At 43.1% G+C, this 15,247-nt stretch overlaps 1 protein-coding gene across 2 annotated transcripts in view; it reads right to left on the bottom strand.

Annotated features, from left to right (window-relative positions):
* The window catches only part of EPHA5 (EPH receptor A5), a 227,078-nt gene that overhangs the window by 45,145 nt on the left and 166,686 nt on the right, over positions 1–15,247 (bottom strand). For both annotated transcript variants that reach the window (XM_060282232.2, XM_035135822.3), the window contains exons 6-7: positions 11,406–11,530; positions 6,016–6,175 (exon numbers count right to left, since the gene is read on the bottom strand). In XM_060282232.2, coding sequence (XP_060138215.2) covers positions 6,016–6,175; positions 11,406–11,530 — 285 coding nt within the window. The remainder of the gene's footprint in view (positions 1–6,015; positions 6,176–11,405; positions 11,531–15,247) is intronic.

A 15,247-nucleotide genomic window follows, 5' to 3' on the forward strand; every position in this document is an offset into this window, starting at 1 on the left:
ATTAGAAACTTTTCCACTGTATCCAAAATTCACAGTAAGAGATTTATCTGGCACTATAATAAGGTTTTGTTTCTACTTATAGAACATGATTAATGGTTAATGCAATATAAAATACATTAAATAGATCATTTTTATTACATTAATGTTTGCATCATAGAGCTCTTCTCTCTATTAATAGATTGCTCATTGACTCCACGTCCTGTGTCTCCTTTTCCTTTAAAATCTATTTCATTTTTAAAAAAGGAAACATGCAATGAAAATGAGAAAACGGACAGCATTAAAAAAAGAGAGGGAGCAGATTATAAGAACTCAAGACAAACAATCAAAGGCTGGCAAATTTAAATTTAGAAAACAAATGGAGAGAATGGATTTCTATTCAAAAGGGAAACGAATGAATTTTTCTTCCTGTCACTAAATATTTCCTTAATAGAAACTGTATGGAAATGTAATAAACATGTCAATTGTACAAATTTAAACAGGCACGAATGCATAAATATTAGTGGCGAATGAAATTTAACCAAGCCAATAGGCTAAAGAGTGAACATTTTTATTCATTATAGTGACTTAACAGAATAGAAAAAGGAAATGCTTTAACTAGGTATATTTACTCCAAAAGTTTAGATTAGTGCATGTATACTGATGCTATTTTCTTGGGGGGGGGGGGCGATCTGTTTGATACACAGAACTCTTTGTAACAACCAGGAGATCACATCGCTGTTTTTGATTCATAGCATATGTCCTCCTCAACCTGGCTTTGGCTGGCAGCTTTAGTAAAAGAAATAGAGTAGATCTTCAAGTCTTCAGTCTGCCTGTCCCTGATACAGTACTGTATATCTTACTCTGTGGTCTTGTTGTCCTAAAAATGAACATTCCCCACTCCCACCCGATGTTAACTGGCTGCTGTCAGTGAGGTAGGAATGCACACCGGAATGTTCTCAGGACACAGGGTAAGATGTGCTAAATAAGGAGTGGAAGATTTAAGGCTTGAGGACTCTTAATTATTTTTACTACATAGGTAAAGGTAAAGGGACTCCTGACTGTTAAGTCCAGTCGCGGACGACTCTGGGGTTGCAGCGCTCATCTAGCTTTACTAGCCAATGGAGCTGGCGTTTGTCTGCAAACAGCTTCCAGGTCATGTGGCTAGCATCACTAAGCTGCTTCTGGTGAACCAGAACAGCGCACAGAAATGCCTTTTACCTTCCCACCAGAGCGGTACCTATTTATCTACTTGCACTTTGGCGTGCTTTCAAACTGCTAGGTTGGCAGAAGCAGGGAACAAACAACGGGAGCTCACCCCGTCACGTGGATTCAAACTGCTAACCTTCTGACTGGCAAGCCATAGGCTCTGTGGTTTAGACCATAATGCCACCCGCGTTTACTAGGTAAGGTAAAGGTAAAGGACCCCTGGACGGTTAAGTCCAGTCAAAGACGACTATGGGGTTGGGGGTGCTCATCTTGCTTTCAGGCCGAGGGTGCCAGCGTTTGTTGACAGACAGCTTTCTGGGTCATTCTGGCGCAATAGAATGCTGTTTACCTTCTCGCCACAGTGGTACCTATTTATCTACTTGCACAGGTGTGCTTTCAAACTGCTAGGTAGGCAGGAGCTGGGACAGAGCAACGGGAGCTCACCCCGTTATGTGGATTTGAACTGTCAACCTTCTGATCAGCAAGCCCAAGAGGCTCAGTGGTTTAGACCATAGCGCCAACTGCAGGTTCCAATGCTAGCTCAAGAGGGCACCCACATGCTCAGTCCAGCACAAAAACCCAGTCTTGGTTTTCTCCAAAACTTTGTTTCAGCAACCTTTTTGCTTGCGGGGTGAGGAGGAACCTTTTACAGTGGTACCTCTGGTTACAAACGCTTCTGGTTACGAACGTTCCAGGTTACGAGCTCCGCTAACCCAGAAGTAGCTGCTCCTGTTTGCAAACTTTGCCCCAGGATGCAAACTGAAATTGCGCACTGTATACATTAGCGAAAGCACGCCTCAGGATAAGAATGGTTTCAGCTTAAGAACAGACCTCCAGAATGAATTAAGTTTGTAACCAGAGGTACCACTGTAGTTTTTTTGTTTTTTTTGACTAATTGGGAGTCAGAATTACTAGACGTTACAGAAATTAGAATTGTTACTCGCTGTTACAGGAAGGGGAGACGGGCGGCAACAATATAGCAATGTTTTCTGCAGCAGCCCAGCCTCCCTCGTAATATGTAATTTTCTGCCCTAATGGGGGACAGCAATGAAACACTTTTGTTTATTTACAGAAGTTGTATACAACCCAAAGCAGTATAAAATAAGAAATGTGAATGCAGAAAAAATAATCTATGCCTATAATATACCACATATGTAAAACCTGTATAGCTCAAACTCTTGAGATATACACGTGAATTGAACATCAGTCAAACATACTGTATGTCAGCATATCAAGTTGCCTTACACTGAGTCAGATATTGTCTCCATCTTATCAAGTTGCTCTAAATGGCAAAGGCTGCCCCTCACATTTATGGTTGGAGGTCTTTCTTGGGAACTTTAACTGGAGGTGCCCAGGATTGAAGCTGGAGTTGTTTTTTTCTATCTGTAAAAGTTTTGCCTCTCCAATAAAGCCTCACTAGAAATAGCATCAACAGCCAACAACCCAAATAAAGGACCAATAAATCAACTCCCCAAAGATGGATGGAGTAGGTATGTTTCTGCTTTTTCTCCTTTTGAAGACAAGATATGATGCCATTTGTTCCTAATCAAATTATGGTTGGAAAAGTTGGCTATCATTGACATAGGCAAACAAATCTAGCATGTGGTCTAGGACCTAAGAGTTGCTTAGGCAAGAGGCTTGAACTGAACTAAACAAGCCTTAGGAAAGCGAGAAAAATTCTCAGGGATGATTCACACCCTGGCCAGCACCTCTCTAATCTTCTACCCTCGGACAGGAGCTACAGAAGTATAATCAGTCATACCAACAGGCTAAAAAAACAGCTTCTATCCGTGGGCTGTTAGGCTGCTTAACAAAAAATAATATACGGTAGTGCAACTTTCGGGGTTGGTGTGTTGTGCGACAAGCACACAGAGTGCAATAAGATTGAGTGTTTGGCGGGGCAGGCTCGGTTGATTTCATTCGCAGGTTGTACATTGAAACTAAAGGTATTATTATTATTATTATTATTATTATTATTATTATTATTATTATTAGCAGAATTTCTTAGCATTTCTTACTTCATCTGTGCTATAATGTAAACTGCTTTTGCAACTCCCCTCAATTTGAAAAGCAGCTTTCCCCTCTGTCATGAAGGTACTTCTGCTAGAGAAATCCAGGCCTGGAAATCTCTTTGGAATAAGATGCATAGTTCTCCGGATCCTGGCCATATTCACACTTCTCAAAATATTACTACCAGAAACACCTTTTAACACAATTTTAACACAATTCACATCAGAAACTGGATTCCATGCTTGCACAAGTGGAATCATAGCCTCCAGGTCTATACTGTTGTGAGAATTCTCTCACAACATGCCATAATATATGCCACTATCGGAGTGAGTAGAAACCAGTTTGACAACACATTATTTTCATCTAGAAGGATGAAGCCTTTATTTATTTAATATTTTTAACCAGCAGAAAACAGAGAAAAATACCAACTCCTTGGAAAAAAGCTGCAGAGCGTGATCTCTCTTGCAATCTTTCAACAGCTCTAGCTGCGTTTCGGAAATCAGAACTATTTCCCTAAATCAAACAAGCTCATTAGCCATTGGCTAGACCTTTCCCCAGATTTCACACCTCCTTTGTAGTAAATAGATATGTCAACAGTAACATGCTATCTTTCCTCCTTAATCGAACTGCAGAACAAAAGATTCCATTCAATCTCCCCTTTCTTCTAGTTTTAACAAAACATTAAGGTCATCAGTTGTGATCTGAAGGGTGACTCTGAACAACCTAAAGTGCTTGGATACAACGGGAACCAGATAGAGAAATTCAGAGCATATCTACATTACAGATCTAAACTGGTAATTTCACAAGTAAACCCCCGGAGTTCCAAAATGAGGTTCCAATGTTTTTTTGGGGGGTGGGGTGGGAGCCACAGCACTTAAGATGGTAAAAACCTAATCTAAATGTCTGTAGTGTAGATCTGCTCTTAGTGAAAGCAGCCTACATTTTCAGATGTTTAAATGGCTGTAAATTCAAATGGCTGTAAATTCAGGGACCAATGTAGTAAAAACGTCTTCGGTGGGTGGCTTTTTCGGTTACCCATGCAAGATGTTCATGGAGTAATTAAGACAACAATCCTTTAAAACACACACACACACACACACACACACACACACACACACACACACGGAACCCATTTGGAGAGCAGTTAAAAAAAACTGTTCACTTGGAAGTGCTCCTCTTAGGAATGTCCAAGATTAGTCTCTTGCCACAGCTCAGTACTGAGATCATCCGGTATATTTCCTTTCCACCATTATACCCAGATTCAAGAACCTTTGAGAAACACAGGAAGTAGCCACCTACTGAGTCAACCATTGGACCATCTTGCTCTGTATTGTTGCAGGGGTCAGCAAACTGTTTCAGCAGGGGGCCGGTCCACTGTCCCTCAGACCTTGTGGGGGGCTGGACTATATTTTGGGGAAAAAATATGAACGAATTCCTATGCCCCACAAATAACCCAGAGATGCATTTTAAATAAAACCACACATTTTACTCATGTAAAAACACGCTGATTCCCGGACCGTCCGCAGGCTGGATTTAGAAGGTGATTGGGCTGGATCCGGTCCCCGGGCCTTAGTTTGCCTACCCATGGTTTACAGTGACTGGCAGAATCTGTCTAGGGTTCCTGCCAGGAGTCTTTCCAGCCCTAATTTAGGATGTTGAGGAATGAACCCAGGACCTTCTGTCTGCAAAGCATTTGTTCTGCCAATGAGCTATCGTACTTTAGGATGGCTTCACCAAATGTACATCAAATATTTACACACCACCATATATAATGTGTGAATGGGATAAAATGCATGCATTATATAGGCACAATTGAATCAGACAGCCAGGAGGACTCAGGTTTTCTGCCATGTGACCTGTGGAAGGTTTGAAGTTCTGTTTGTCCACCATAGTTTTAGCAGAGGGTAATGGAGCCCTGATTGTGGCAGTATAGTACTAGCCTTCTTCAGATGTGTTATTACCTATTAACATTCCATAGGTATTTTAAAACAAAAAAAAACAAGGACCTGAACAATATGAGACTGGGAGCGGCCGCCGAGACCACATAACACCGGTCTTGAAAGATCTACATTGGCTCCCAGTACGTTTCCGAGCACAGTTCAAAGTGTGGGTGCTGACCTTTAAAGCCCTAAACGGCCTCGGTCCAGTATACCTGAAGGAGCGTCTCCACCTCCATCGCTCTGCCCGGACACTGAGGTCCAGCACAGAGGGCCTTTTGGCGGTTCCCTTGTTGCGAGAAGCCAAGTTGCAGGGAACTAGGCAGAGGGCCTTCTCGGTAGTGGCGCCTGCCCTCCCATCAGATGTCAAAGAGAAATACAACTACCAGACTTTTAGAAGACATCTGAAGGCAGCCATGTTTAGGGAGGCTTTTAATGTTTAATAGATCACTGTGTTTTATTTTTCTGTTGGAAGCCGCCCAGAGTGGCTGGGGAAACCCAGCCAGATGGGCGGGGTATAAATAATAAATTATTATTATACTATTATTATTATGTAAGAGAGAAGATTGTTACATTTCAGTATATCTTGGGGAAGAGGGCGACGATAAAAGAAGAGGTTCTTCAGCATTCAGACTTCAGAGAAGATTTAAGTTTGGAATTCTGGAGAGGAGAAACAAGCCAGTGAAATATGTGCTAAGCCTTCCCTCACCACGCTTATGAATGATGTGTCTGAACACACAAGGCCACAAAGGGCTCCGGGGAGACAGAGGGAGGAGAGGGAGGAGATGGAGGCTGACGTGTCCCCTGCAAAGATATCGATCTACTGACTCTTTCCTATTAACCATTACAGAGACATGGGCAGACAGTAATTAAAATGACTTACACACTGGGCTGGTTTCAAACTCAAATCTTCGGCTGAAGCCGCCGTACCCTGCTGCGGTCCGTGCTCGGATCTGGAAGACATATGCTGAAGCGGGTTTCAGGCCATCTGCGGTAATTTTCGTTTCCTTGGATTTGATGATAGTGTAGCTGGTCTCTTGATCCTTTTTGGCGCACGCACGCATGAATACACACACCCGCACACACATACACACAGACATAGAAAGGGAAATCTTATAAATAGCAGGCACAAGCTGGGTGGCTATTACTGTACAGCAGAAACGCTAGGCTGCTGTCAACACAATGTCTGCGATCTCTTAACCACACTTAAGAGACTGAGAGCAGGCTGTGCGCTTGCTTGTCTCCCTTCGTCTCTGAGTGCGAAACACGGGGTAAAGTTGCATCTGCCAAAGATTTATGCTATTGTTGGTCTGCTTACACCAGAGCCTGTAAACTGGCTCCAAGCCCTGGTTAAGAATGAACTCCATCTGACTCGAACTCCTTGATGCACATATTTAACCCCAAACCATGGAAGGGGAGGAATGAAGAAAGTGAGTCTGCACTTGATCTCTCAACTCTGGAGCAGGCGCATCACACCTGCGGCCCTCCATATAAGAAGGGGAGTAAATGAATACTCACTTTTATATTTAACAGATGTGAGAATAGAAGGGAGCTCGAAGGTCAGCCACTACAACCCCATATTCAGTGCAAGATGCAACTGCGTGTTTGGCAGGCGGCTGTCAAATCTGAAGTGAAGGGGAGCCCACCACTTTGTGAGGCAGTCTGTTCACTTGTCAAATGAGGTTGTACCATTAAAAATGAAAGTTTATTCTGTCTTTAGCTGAAATGTGCTTCCCTGGCAGGTTTGATGAGGCCCTAGGGTGATGGGACCCTTTATATGTCCAGCTGTCCTTTGTCAGCAACAAATTGCTGCTTTTTGTGTTGAATATATGCCAGGCATCCCCAAACTGTGGCCCTCCAGATGTTTTGGCCTACAACTCCCATGATCCCTAGCTAACAGGACCAGTGGTCAGGGATGATGGGGATTGTAGTCCAAAACATCTGGAGGGCCGGAGTTTGGGGATGCCTGATATATGCTATATGGTCATTTATGGAACTAATAGGTATCTAAAGCCATTTGCACATAACAAAGTATGTATTTTATCAAAGTGATTGTTGAACTGAAATACTGTACCATTAAGAAGAAGTATATTAATAGTGAAATACAATTAAGAAGAAGTATATTAATAGCACGGGTGGCATTGTGGTCTAAACCACAGAGCCTAGGGCAGGCATCCCCAAACTTGGGCCCTCCAGATGTTTTGTCCCTTAACTAGGGATCATGGGAGTTGTAGGCCAAAACATCTGGAGGGCCGCAGTTTGGGGATGCCTGGCCTAGGGCTTGCCGATCAGAAGGTCAGTGGTTTGAATCCCCGCAACCGGGCGAGCTCCCGTTGCTCGGTCCCAGCTCCTGCCAACCTAGCAGTTCAAAAGCACATTAAAGTGCAAATAGATAAATAGGTACTGCTCCGGAGGGAAGGCAAACAGTGTTTCCGTGTGCTGCTCTGGTTCTCCAGAAGCAGCTTTGTCATGCTGGCCACATGACCTGGAAGCTGTACGCCGGCTCCCTCGGCCAATAACGCGAGATGAGTGCTGCAACCCCAGAGTCGGTCACGACTGGACCTAATGGTCAGGGGTCCCTTTACCTTTACCTTTATATTAATAGTGAAATAATTATTAAGCTCTAAGTGTAGGTAGGTTTTATTTTATTTGTTTTTTATCTTATATTTTGGAAATGTACATAGGGTTGCCTGACTTCTGTGCCTTTAATTGCCCTGATCTCTTTTGAGCTTGGAAAGGGTCTGCTGGTTTCTCTTTAAGGTTTCCAGACTCAAAAGAGAGCAGGGCAATTAAAGGCACAGAAGTCCTGTCCTCTATTGAGTCTGGCACCCCTAAATGTACATCCAGGGTTTTTTTCCTTTAATTTTTTTTGGGGGCCCCAAGAGAGTGGGACCCTAAACTATAGCTTGTTTAGCTTATATGTAAATCTGGCACTGCTTCTGATACTTTAGGGAAGCTTTTAATGTTTAGGGAAGCTTTTAATATTTAACAGACCATTGTATTTTAATATTTTGTTGGAAACCGCCAAGAGTGGCTGGGGAAACCCAGCCAGATGGGCAGGGTATAAATAATATGTTGTTGTTGTTTCCTCTGTAGCAACAAAGTGTGCTCCATCTTCTGCAGGACAAATCTTCAGATATCTGAAGGCTGCTATTGCTTCTCCCCTTAACTTTCTATTCTCCAGGCTATAATAGGCTCAGATCTTTTAAGTGTGGGTCTTGGTTTCACTTAGATCCTTCATCACCCTGGCCTCCCTCCATTGCAAATGCTCCAGTTTGTCCATGTCCTCCTTAAAGTGTGGCACCCAGAACTGGCCGTAACAGAACTAGGTGGGGCAGAATTGAGCTACAGCCCTCTCCATGCAGGGAGACATGTAAGCACATTCGGTTGAACATGGTTGCAAACCCCCTTCAGATACATCTGCACAGTGCATGAAGATTGGGGTGGAATGAGCACAGGTGAGAACAGGGCTTGTGAGTGCGCCTCTGTAGCTCAGCCCTTACACGCACAAACTGAACACCTTAAGAGGGCTTATTACTTCTCGTGATGTTGACATTCGGTTGAACATGGTTGCAAACAGGAATTAAGACTGAACTGCAATCCTGCTGCTGTTTTGAGCAGGCTGTTTGTGTGTGTGAAAGATCATTTATATTAACTATCAAGCCAAATGGATGCAATAAAAACAAAATGAAGCATGCAGGTTTTATTTCACTAAATTTAAACGAGTTTGCTTCACGCGTGCGCCCCACCCCGCTCACAAAAAAAGGCAATTCAAGTACGTCATCTGGATTCTGCACTTTGTATGTGAGCAAGTATATGATTATATTAATTTATTCAAAACGTTCGCTCAGTAGCTCTTATCAGTGTGCTTTGTAAGACATTATTATGAAGGAAAACAGGCTCACTCTTCCCTCGGAAGAACAAATGAATTAATCCTGAAGCCCTAAATCTGCTTGTGTGCTTTCCACAGGTATCTGGTTTGCAAAGAGGATGGTGAACTTGATGGGACATTGGCGTGATCCAGCAAGCTCTTTTGTGTTCTTAGGTTGTGAAGCCTTCCATTCTCAATGGCAGTTACCCAGGTGTTTGTAACAGATTTAGCCTATGCATTTTATCTGTATGTTGTCCCCTCAAGCCTGCCGGCCTCTTCTTTCCCCGCCTGCTGCCAAGAGAACCCATTTCCGACTCTCCCCGTCTCTTCCACCTTTTTTCTCTGACAACCACCACAGCCTGCACACAAATGATGTTTAGTGCTTTTTGCATTCCGAGCTGTCTGAACAGAGTTCAGAAATGAAAACAACAACAGAAGACAGAAGAGTATTCCTAACATACTAGCGATGCTCTAGGACAGGGGTGGCCAACTCCCAAGAGACTGTGATCTACTTACAGAGTTAAAGACTGGCAGTGATCTACACCATTTTTGGGGGGTCATGTCAAAGTTGTTGAGCTTTTATTAGGGAAGAGGGAAGGCCTTTTGGGGGGGGGGTGAAGGGCCAAAATGTTGAGCTTTTTTTAGGGGAGCCAAAGTCGTTCAGCTTTTGGGGGAGAGCCAGTGATCTACCACAGACGTCCAGTGATCTACTGGTAGATCATGATCTACCTGTTGGACATGCCTGCTCTAGGAAAAAGAGTAGGTAATTCAGAGCCCCCAAATCTATGGGAAACTTCCCTGTCAAGAATTATCAGGATTTCAGGCTGTGGAGCAGTGGGTGACAAACTGCTAAACAGCATGGCTGAGTCGTTGATAGAGGAGTTAAAAGGGATTTTTTGTCCTCCATTTTGGAGTAAAGCTACCTGGGGGTGGGGGGCAGTCTGCTTGTTTCACTTGATCTCTCCTCTGTCCTTCATTTATTATTTCATGTAAGCCTAACCCTCGTTTTGATTTTTCATGCACCACAATTCAACACCGAGTTAGTTGTAACTGAACTCAATGACCCCAGTAGGCTTCAGGTTGCCTACCTCTGGGCATATCTGTGCCATGTAGTTAAACTAGTTTGAGAACAATCTTTTCTTCCCAAGGAACCCAAGGGACTGTAGCTCTGGCTCTGTGAGCTGAAGGAGGCAGCTTAGGGATCTCTAAAAGAGAAGTCTCAGCATTGGGGCCGGCCCACCCATGAGGCAAGGTGAAGCAACTGCCTCAGGTGGCAGGATCCACAGGAACTGAAGCTCCTGATGTAGATCTGTATTCCTCTCCTTGTTCTTGATATAGATCTTCACTCACCCCTTCTTCCCTGGCATGGAGGGAAACACCATTTTGTGGTTTGCCTCAGATGCCAAAATGCCTTGGGCCAGCCCAGCACCCTCACCAAAATACAATTCCCGTGTTGTATTTTGTTTTGTGAATTTCAGGGGAAACGGGAACAGCAAAAGTGGCACGAAGTATCTAGGGTTGCCAGACTCAATAGAGGACAGGGCTTCTGTGCCTTTAATTGCCCTGCTCTCTTTTGAGTCTGGAAACCTTAAAGAGAAACCAGAAGACATTTTATTTAATTTCCAAGCAAAGGTTCTGCTGGTTTCTCTTTAAGGTTTCCAGACTCAAAAGAGAGCAGGGCAATTAAAGTCACAGAAGCCCTGTCCTCTATTGAGTCTGGCAACCCTAGAAGTAACTGATTTGGTGTTTTGAAACTAAACTACTTGGGCAAAGTAAATTCTAGTAATAGCCCAAATGTCAGCACAGGGCTGGTATGCTGTAGGACAGTTTCTGAGAGACCGAGCTACAAAGACCCTCCACTCCGATGTGGCTAATTGTACTCTAGGCTTATTAAGATTATATTACAAGTTCATCTATGTGATGTATGTTGAACATTTAAATGTGCCTAATAATAATAACTGCATGGCATTTTGGAAAAGCGACAAGAATACGATCTACCGTATATCCCTCAGTCACAGTTTAATCAAGCTGTGTTCCTGTACACACTTACCTAGGAGTAAGTTGGTAGGGCTTACTTCTGAGTAGACATGCACAGGATTGCACCGCCAGTTTTCTTAACTTTAGTGAAATAAAACCGGACATGAAACTGACAAGCAACCTTAATGTATTTGTTCAACAGAAACAATGCACTAAGGAAAATAAGTATGCACACAAGCGCGCGCGCACACACACACACACACACACACCAAGGCTTCCTAATCAGTCACAGTATAATTGATTTGACATGGAGTGACAAACAAAAATTACTCCATCCCTTTTGAACAGATACGATCATTCTAACCAAGCAGAGGAAGGCAGAAATCAAAGATAGTTAGAGCAGTGTTGCAATCGGACAATCACACCTTTTCAAAATATTTGATTTCATACTCCAGGATGATGCCATTGGGTCGTTCTGGCTCCTGCCAAGAGAGGGAGATGCTATTTTTGCCGACTTTCCCTTTTTTCACATTTGTGATTGGAGATGGTGCTGCGGAACAGGAGAAGAAATCAAGACAGAGTCAGAATAATTACTAGTTTAGACGAAGACAAAAGGAATCTCCCCCTAATGTTGCGCAGCTTTAGAGCTTGTCAAAGTAGATAACAGCTCTTTGCTGTGGAGCAGAATTTCTGCATTTTTCGCCTGGTAGAGAAACTTCTCCAGTACAAACATAACATTTCCCAGTCTCTTAACCACAGGGCATAAAGTAGCTCTGCTGGATCAGATCAAGTTTATCATTGCTGCCTCCTGCCCCACTGCCAAGCTCCCCACAGAGCCCTGCAGGAGACAGGGTGCTCCTCAAAGCATTGCGGCTTGGCTTCTCTGCTTGGGAGAACCGGAATGCCTCACTCTAGTTCAGGCATATCCAAAGTCCCCTTTGGGGGCTTAATCTGGCCCTCCAGTCGGTTTAATCTGGCCCTTGTGGCAGTTTATTCCCTGGGGCAAAATCCTAAAACAAAAACTTTGACAACTTCAATCCTAAAAAAGCTCAACAACGTCAACCCTAAATAAAGCTCAACAACTTTGGGGTAAAATCGTAAAAAAGCCCAACAACTTCAATCCTAAATTGAAACTTCATCAAATATGGCCCTCTTTGAAAAAAGTTTGGATACCACTGCTCTAGTTGGTGACAACAGAAGTGGCTGGTTGGGTGGAGCCTGAGGCCGGAGCTTCATCCTGCCCCCATGAGTGGGCCGGCTCCAGTACATATAGGCGCATTAAAAGAATAATCACCATGTGAAAATAAAGCCTGCCAGAGTAGAGCGAGTTGAATTTTTCAGCTCTCAAATTCCCCAAATGAGGGGTGCTAAAATGTTGTAGCATGGTTTGGGAACTCAAAAGATATTTTTGTTAAATTGATATACCATACTTTTCCATGTATAAGACTAGAGGGTTTTTTTTAATTTAAAAATTATGTTCAAAATTGTGGGTTGTCTTATACACGGATACAATCTCTCTCCCCCCCCCCATTTTCTCAATTTGGAGTCACCCAAAATAGGGGGTGACTTATTCATGGGGGCTTGGTATACACGGAAAAATACGGTAATTTAGTTTTGCTTGGTAAGTAAAAGGTGTGTAAAATTGCACAGAAATCATTAAAAATGATTGCAGTTATACCGTATATTAAAATTATCATTACTTACTTATGTATTATTATTTAGCATTAACTGACATTTTCAGAAGGTTAAAATTAAAATTATTTGGTTTTCCGAAAGCAGTTTCTGTGCTTCTTCATCAAACATAGACTTACCAAGCTAAACATTGTCCAATAAAAATAATAACAGAATTGAATTGCTCACATCCCAAAACATATTTTAAGACACCCTCACTGAAGAAATTTGCAAAATTAAGTTTCACCAACTACTACCAGAGGAAACACCCCAAACTCCTACTAAATGATAGAAATGGGTACAGACAGAAAGTTCTCAAATGTATTGACTCTAATTGTAGCCTGTCTGGAATTGCTGATGTTGACTAGAGATCCCAAAAGTACAACAGGGCAAGCCACAAAACTCTCTCTGAAAAGTGGGATATTGAATGAATGAATATGGCAAGGTCCAGATCTGCTTCTAATTTTCATTTTCAGCTACATAAGCAGAAATCGCCTAGCTTTAAAAGTCCATTCCTGTTTCTATGGCTGCCCAGCAGCTCCTGGAAGCAGAATGATGGTTGAAACTATGAGCTGTCAATTTCGGCATCACACCAAGTCATAGTTACCACAAAGCATGGTTTCTGATTTTTGGTTTGCTGGCCAATTGCAAATCAGGGTTTGCCAAGCCATACATCGCACTATAACATAGTTAAGCTTCCTTAACCATAGTTTGGTGTGGTGTCTGAAGTGAGCCATAATGATATTCTTCTTCTTTTTAAACAAGAATTACACAGTGGCCAGATCAGAAAAACAAAACAAAAAACAGCACATCTAGTTCTGTGCTACCAAAGGTGTGCCGAGTCTTAGCCTTGCAAATGTTAGGCTCCTGTTATAAAACTGTGTTAAAATGTCTAAGTTATTGGACACCTCAATAACTATTCAAATACCAGCCACAACACATTTCCCCCCATTCTTCCTTATGCATTATTCTGGAGTGTTAACCCACTAAAATCCCATTTTGGTGATTATTTTTTTAAAGGAGTCTACTTTGCAATGCTATTAACCTTTGTGGAGTTAGCATTTTGCAGAGGCCTGAATTTCTGACTACACCGATCACTAACGTGTTCATTAGTTGCTAAGTAAAATGCTGTGCTCAACTTTGGGGGAGGAGGCAGGGGAAGAGATAAGAGAAATGGGTAACACTACACCTAGAGCACTTTAGAAAGTCAGTAACTGTATCCTTTTAGAATCTTCCTCAAAAGAAGTGTTAAGTGTAACTGCAAGATAAGGACCAATTAAGCATGTTCAATCGATCTTTGTGGTCCAGGCACGAAACCATAGCTACTTTGCATCCTCCATACATCTAAATTACAAAACTCTGAAGTGAAGGAAGAAGGTATGCATCTTTTAGCTTTCTTTGTCGAACAAAACGTAATACAATCTCTGCAATCAGACAAAGTCTGCAATCATTCTATTTTAAAAGCTTGAAATGAGATACCATGCAAAAACAGGGGAAAAGGACTGCTGTTAAAAAAAAGAAGAAGAAGCAAAAAACAAACGAACCAGTATTTTAAAGGTCATTGGCTCTGCAAGGACAATATCCTGCAAGGACAATAAGTGGGAACCATGGGAGCCAAATTAGTGAACCATTTGATTTATTTTATTTGTACCCTGTCCTTAAACAGGTTCCCAAGACGGTTTACAAAAAGTTAATCTTACTATAAACAAAAACATTCAAATGAGAAGATTTAAACTAAAGTATTACAAAAAAAAACTGTAGTAAAAGCAAAATGGTTTCCAAAAATCCATGAAAAGAACATGTTTCTACTTCTGTAAAGAGAGGCAGGTTAAGGGAACATCTTTCTGTAAAGAGAGGCAGGTTAAGGGCTGCCCCGTGGGGTGATGGGAGTTGCAGTCCTGGTTACGTCGGAGGCCGAGCCAGGGCACCCGCGGCTGGCCGTGTGGGACTTGGGCTCGCGCGGACACAGTGCGGGCGGCGGCGATGCGGAGCCTCTCCCAGCAGGGCCAGCAGTACCGCGCAGGCGCCTAGGCTGGGGAGGCGTTGACGGCGGAGGGCGAAGCTCTGGCTGCGCTCCGGGCGGAGGAGCCAAGGGCAGGAGAGGCGGCCTTGCGGCGGCGGAAAGGGCCCGATCCCGCGAGGCCGGCAGAAGGCCAGCCTCGCAGCAGCGGTGAGGGCTCGATCCAGCAGTGGCGGTGAGCGCAGGGCAGCGAGGGAGGTGAGGCTCCGGAACGAATTAATCCGTTCCCAATGCATTCGTATGGTAAACCGTGTTTCGACTTACAAATATTTCTGCATACGAATGTGCATCCGGAACAGATTAAATTCGTAAGTAGAGGTTCCACTGTATCTGCTTTGCTTCCAGAACATCCCTCTGGCCCTTGGAAAAATAAGCCAAGTTCATGATGGAATCCCACCTCAGGATTTTACGCATCCTTATTATAACCTCTCTTATTACTACTCATTGTTTGATCCATTTCTGTGAGTGTGTCATTTCTGAGAAAAGATTAAAGAGTACGTTGATGAAAGGATTCTCCTGCGGAGCAGGGGATGGAAAAAACGGCAGAGTCCTACACTGTGATTGTGCACGTATTGT

The sequence above is a fragment of the Zootoca vivipara genome, chromosome 12 (genome assembly GCF_965207765.1).
Source record: "Zootoca vivipara chromosome 12, rZooViv2.hap1.1, whole genome shotgun sequence".
Classification (NCBI taxonomy): Eukaryota; Metazoa; Chordata; class Lepidosauria; order Squamata; family Lacertidae; genus Zootoca; species Zootoca vivipara.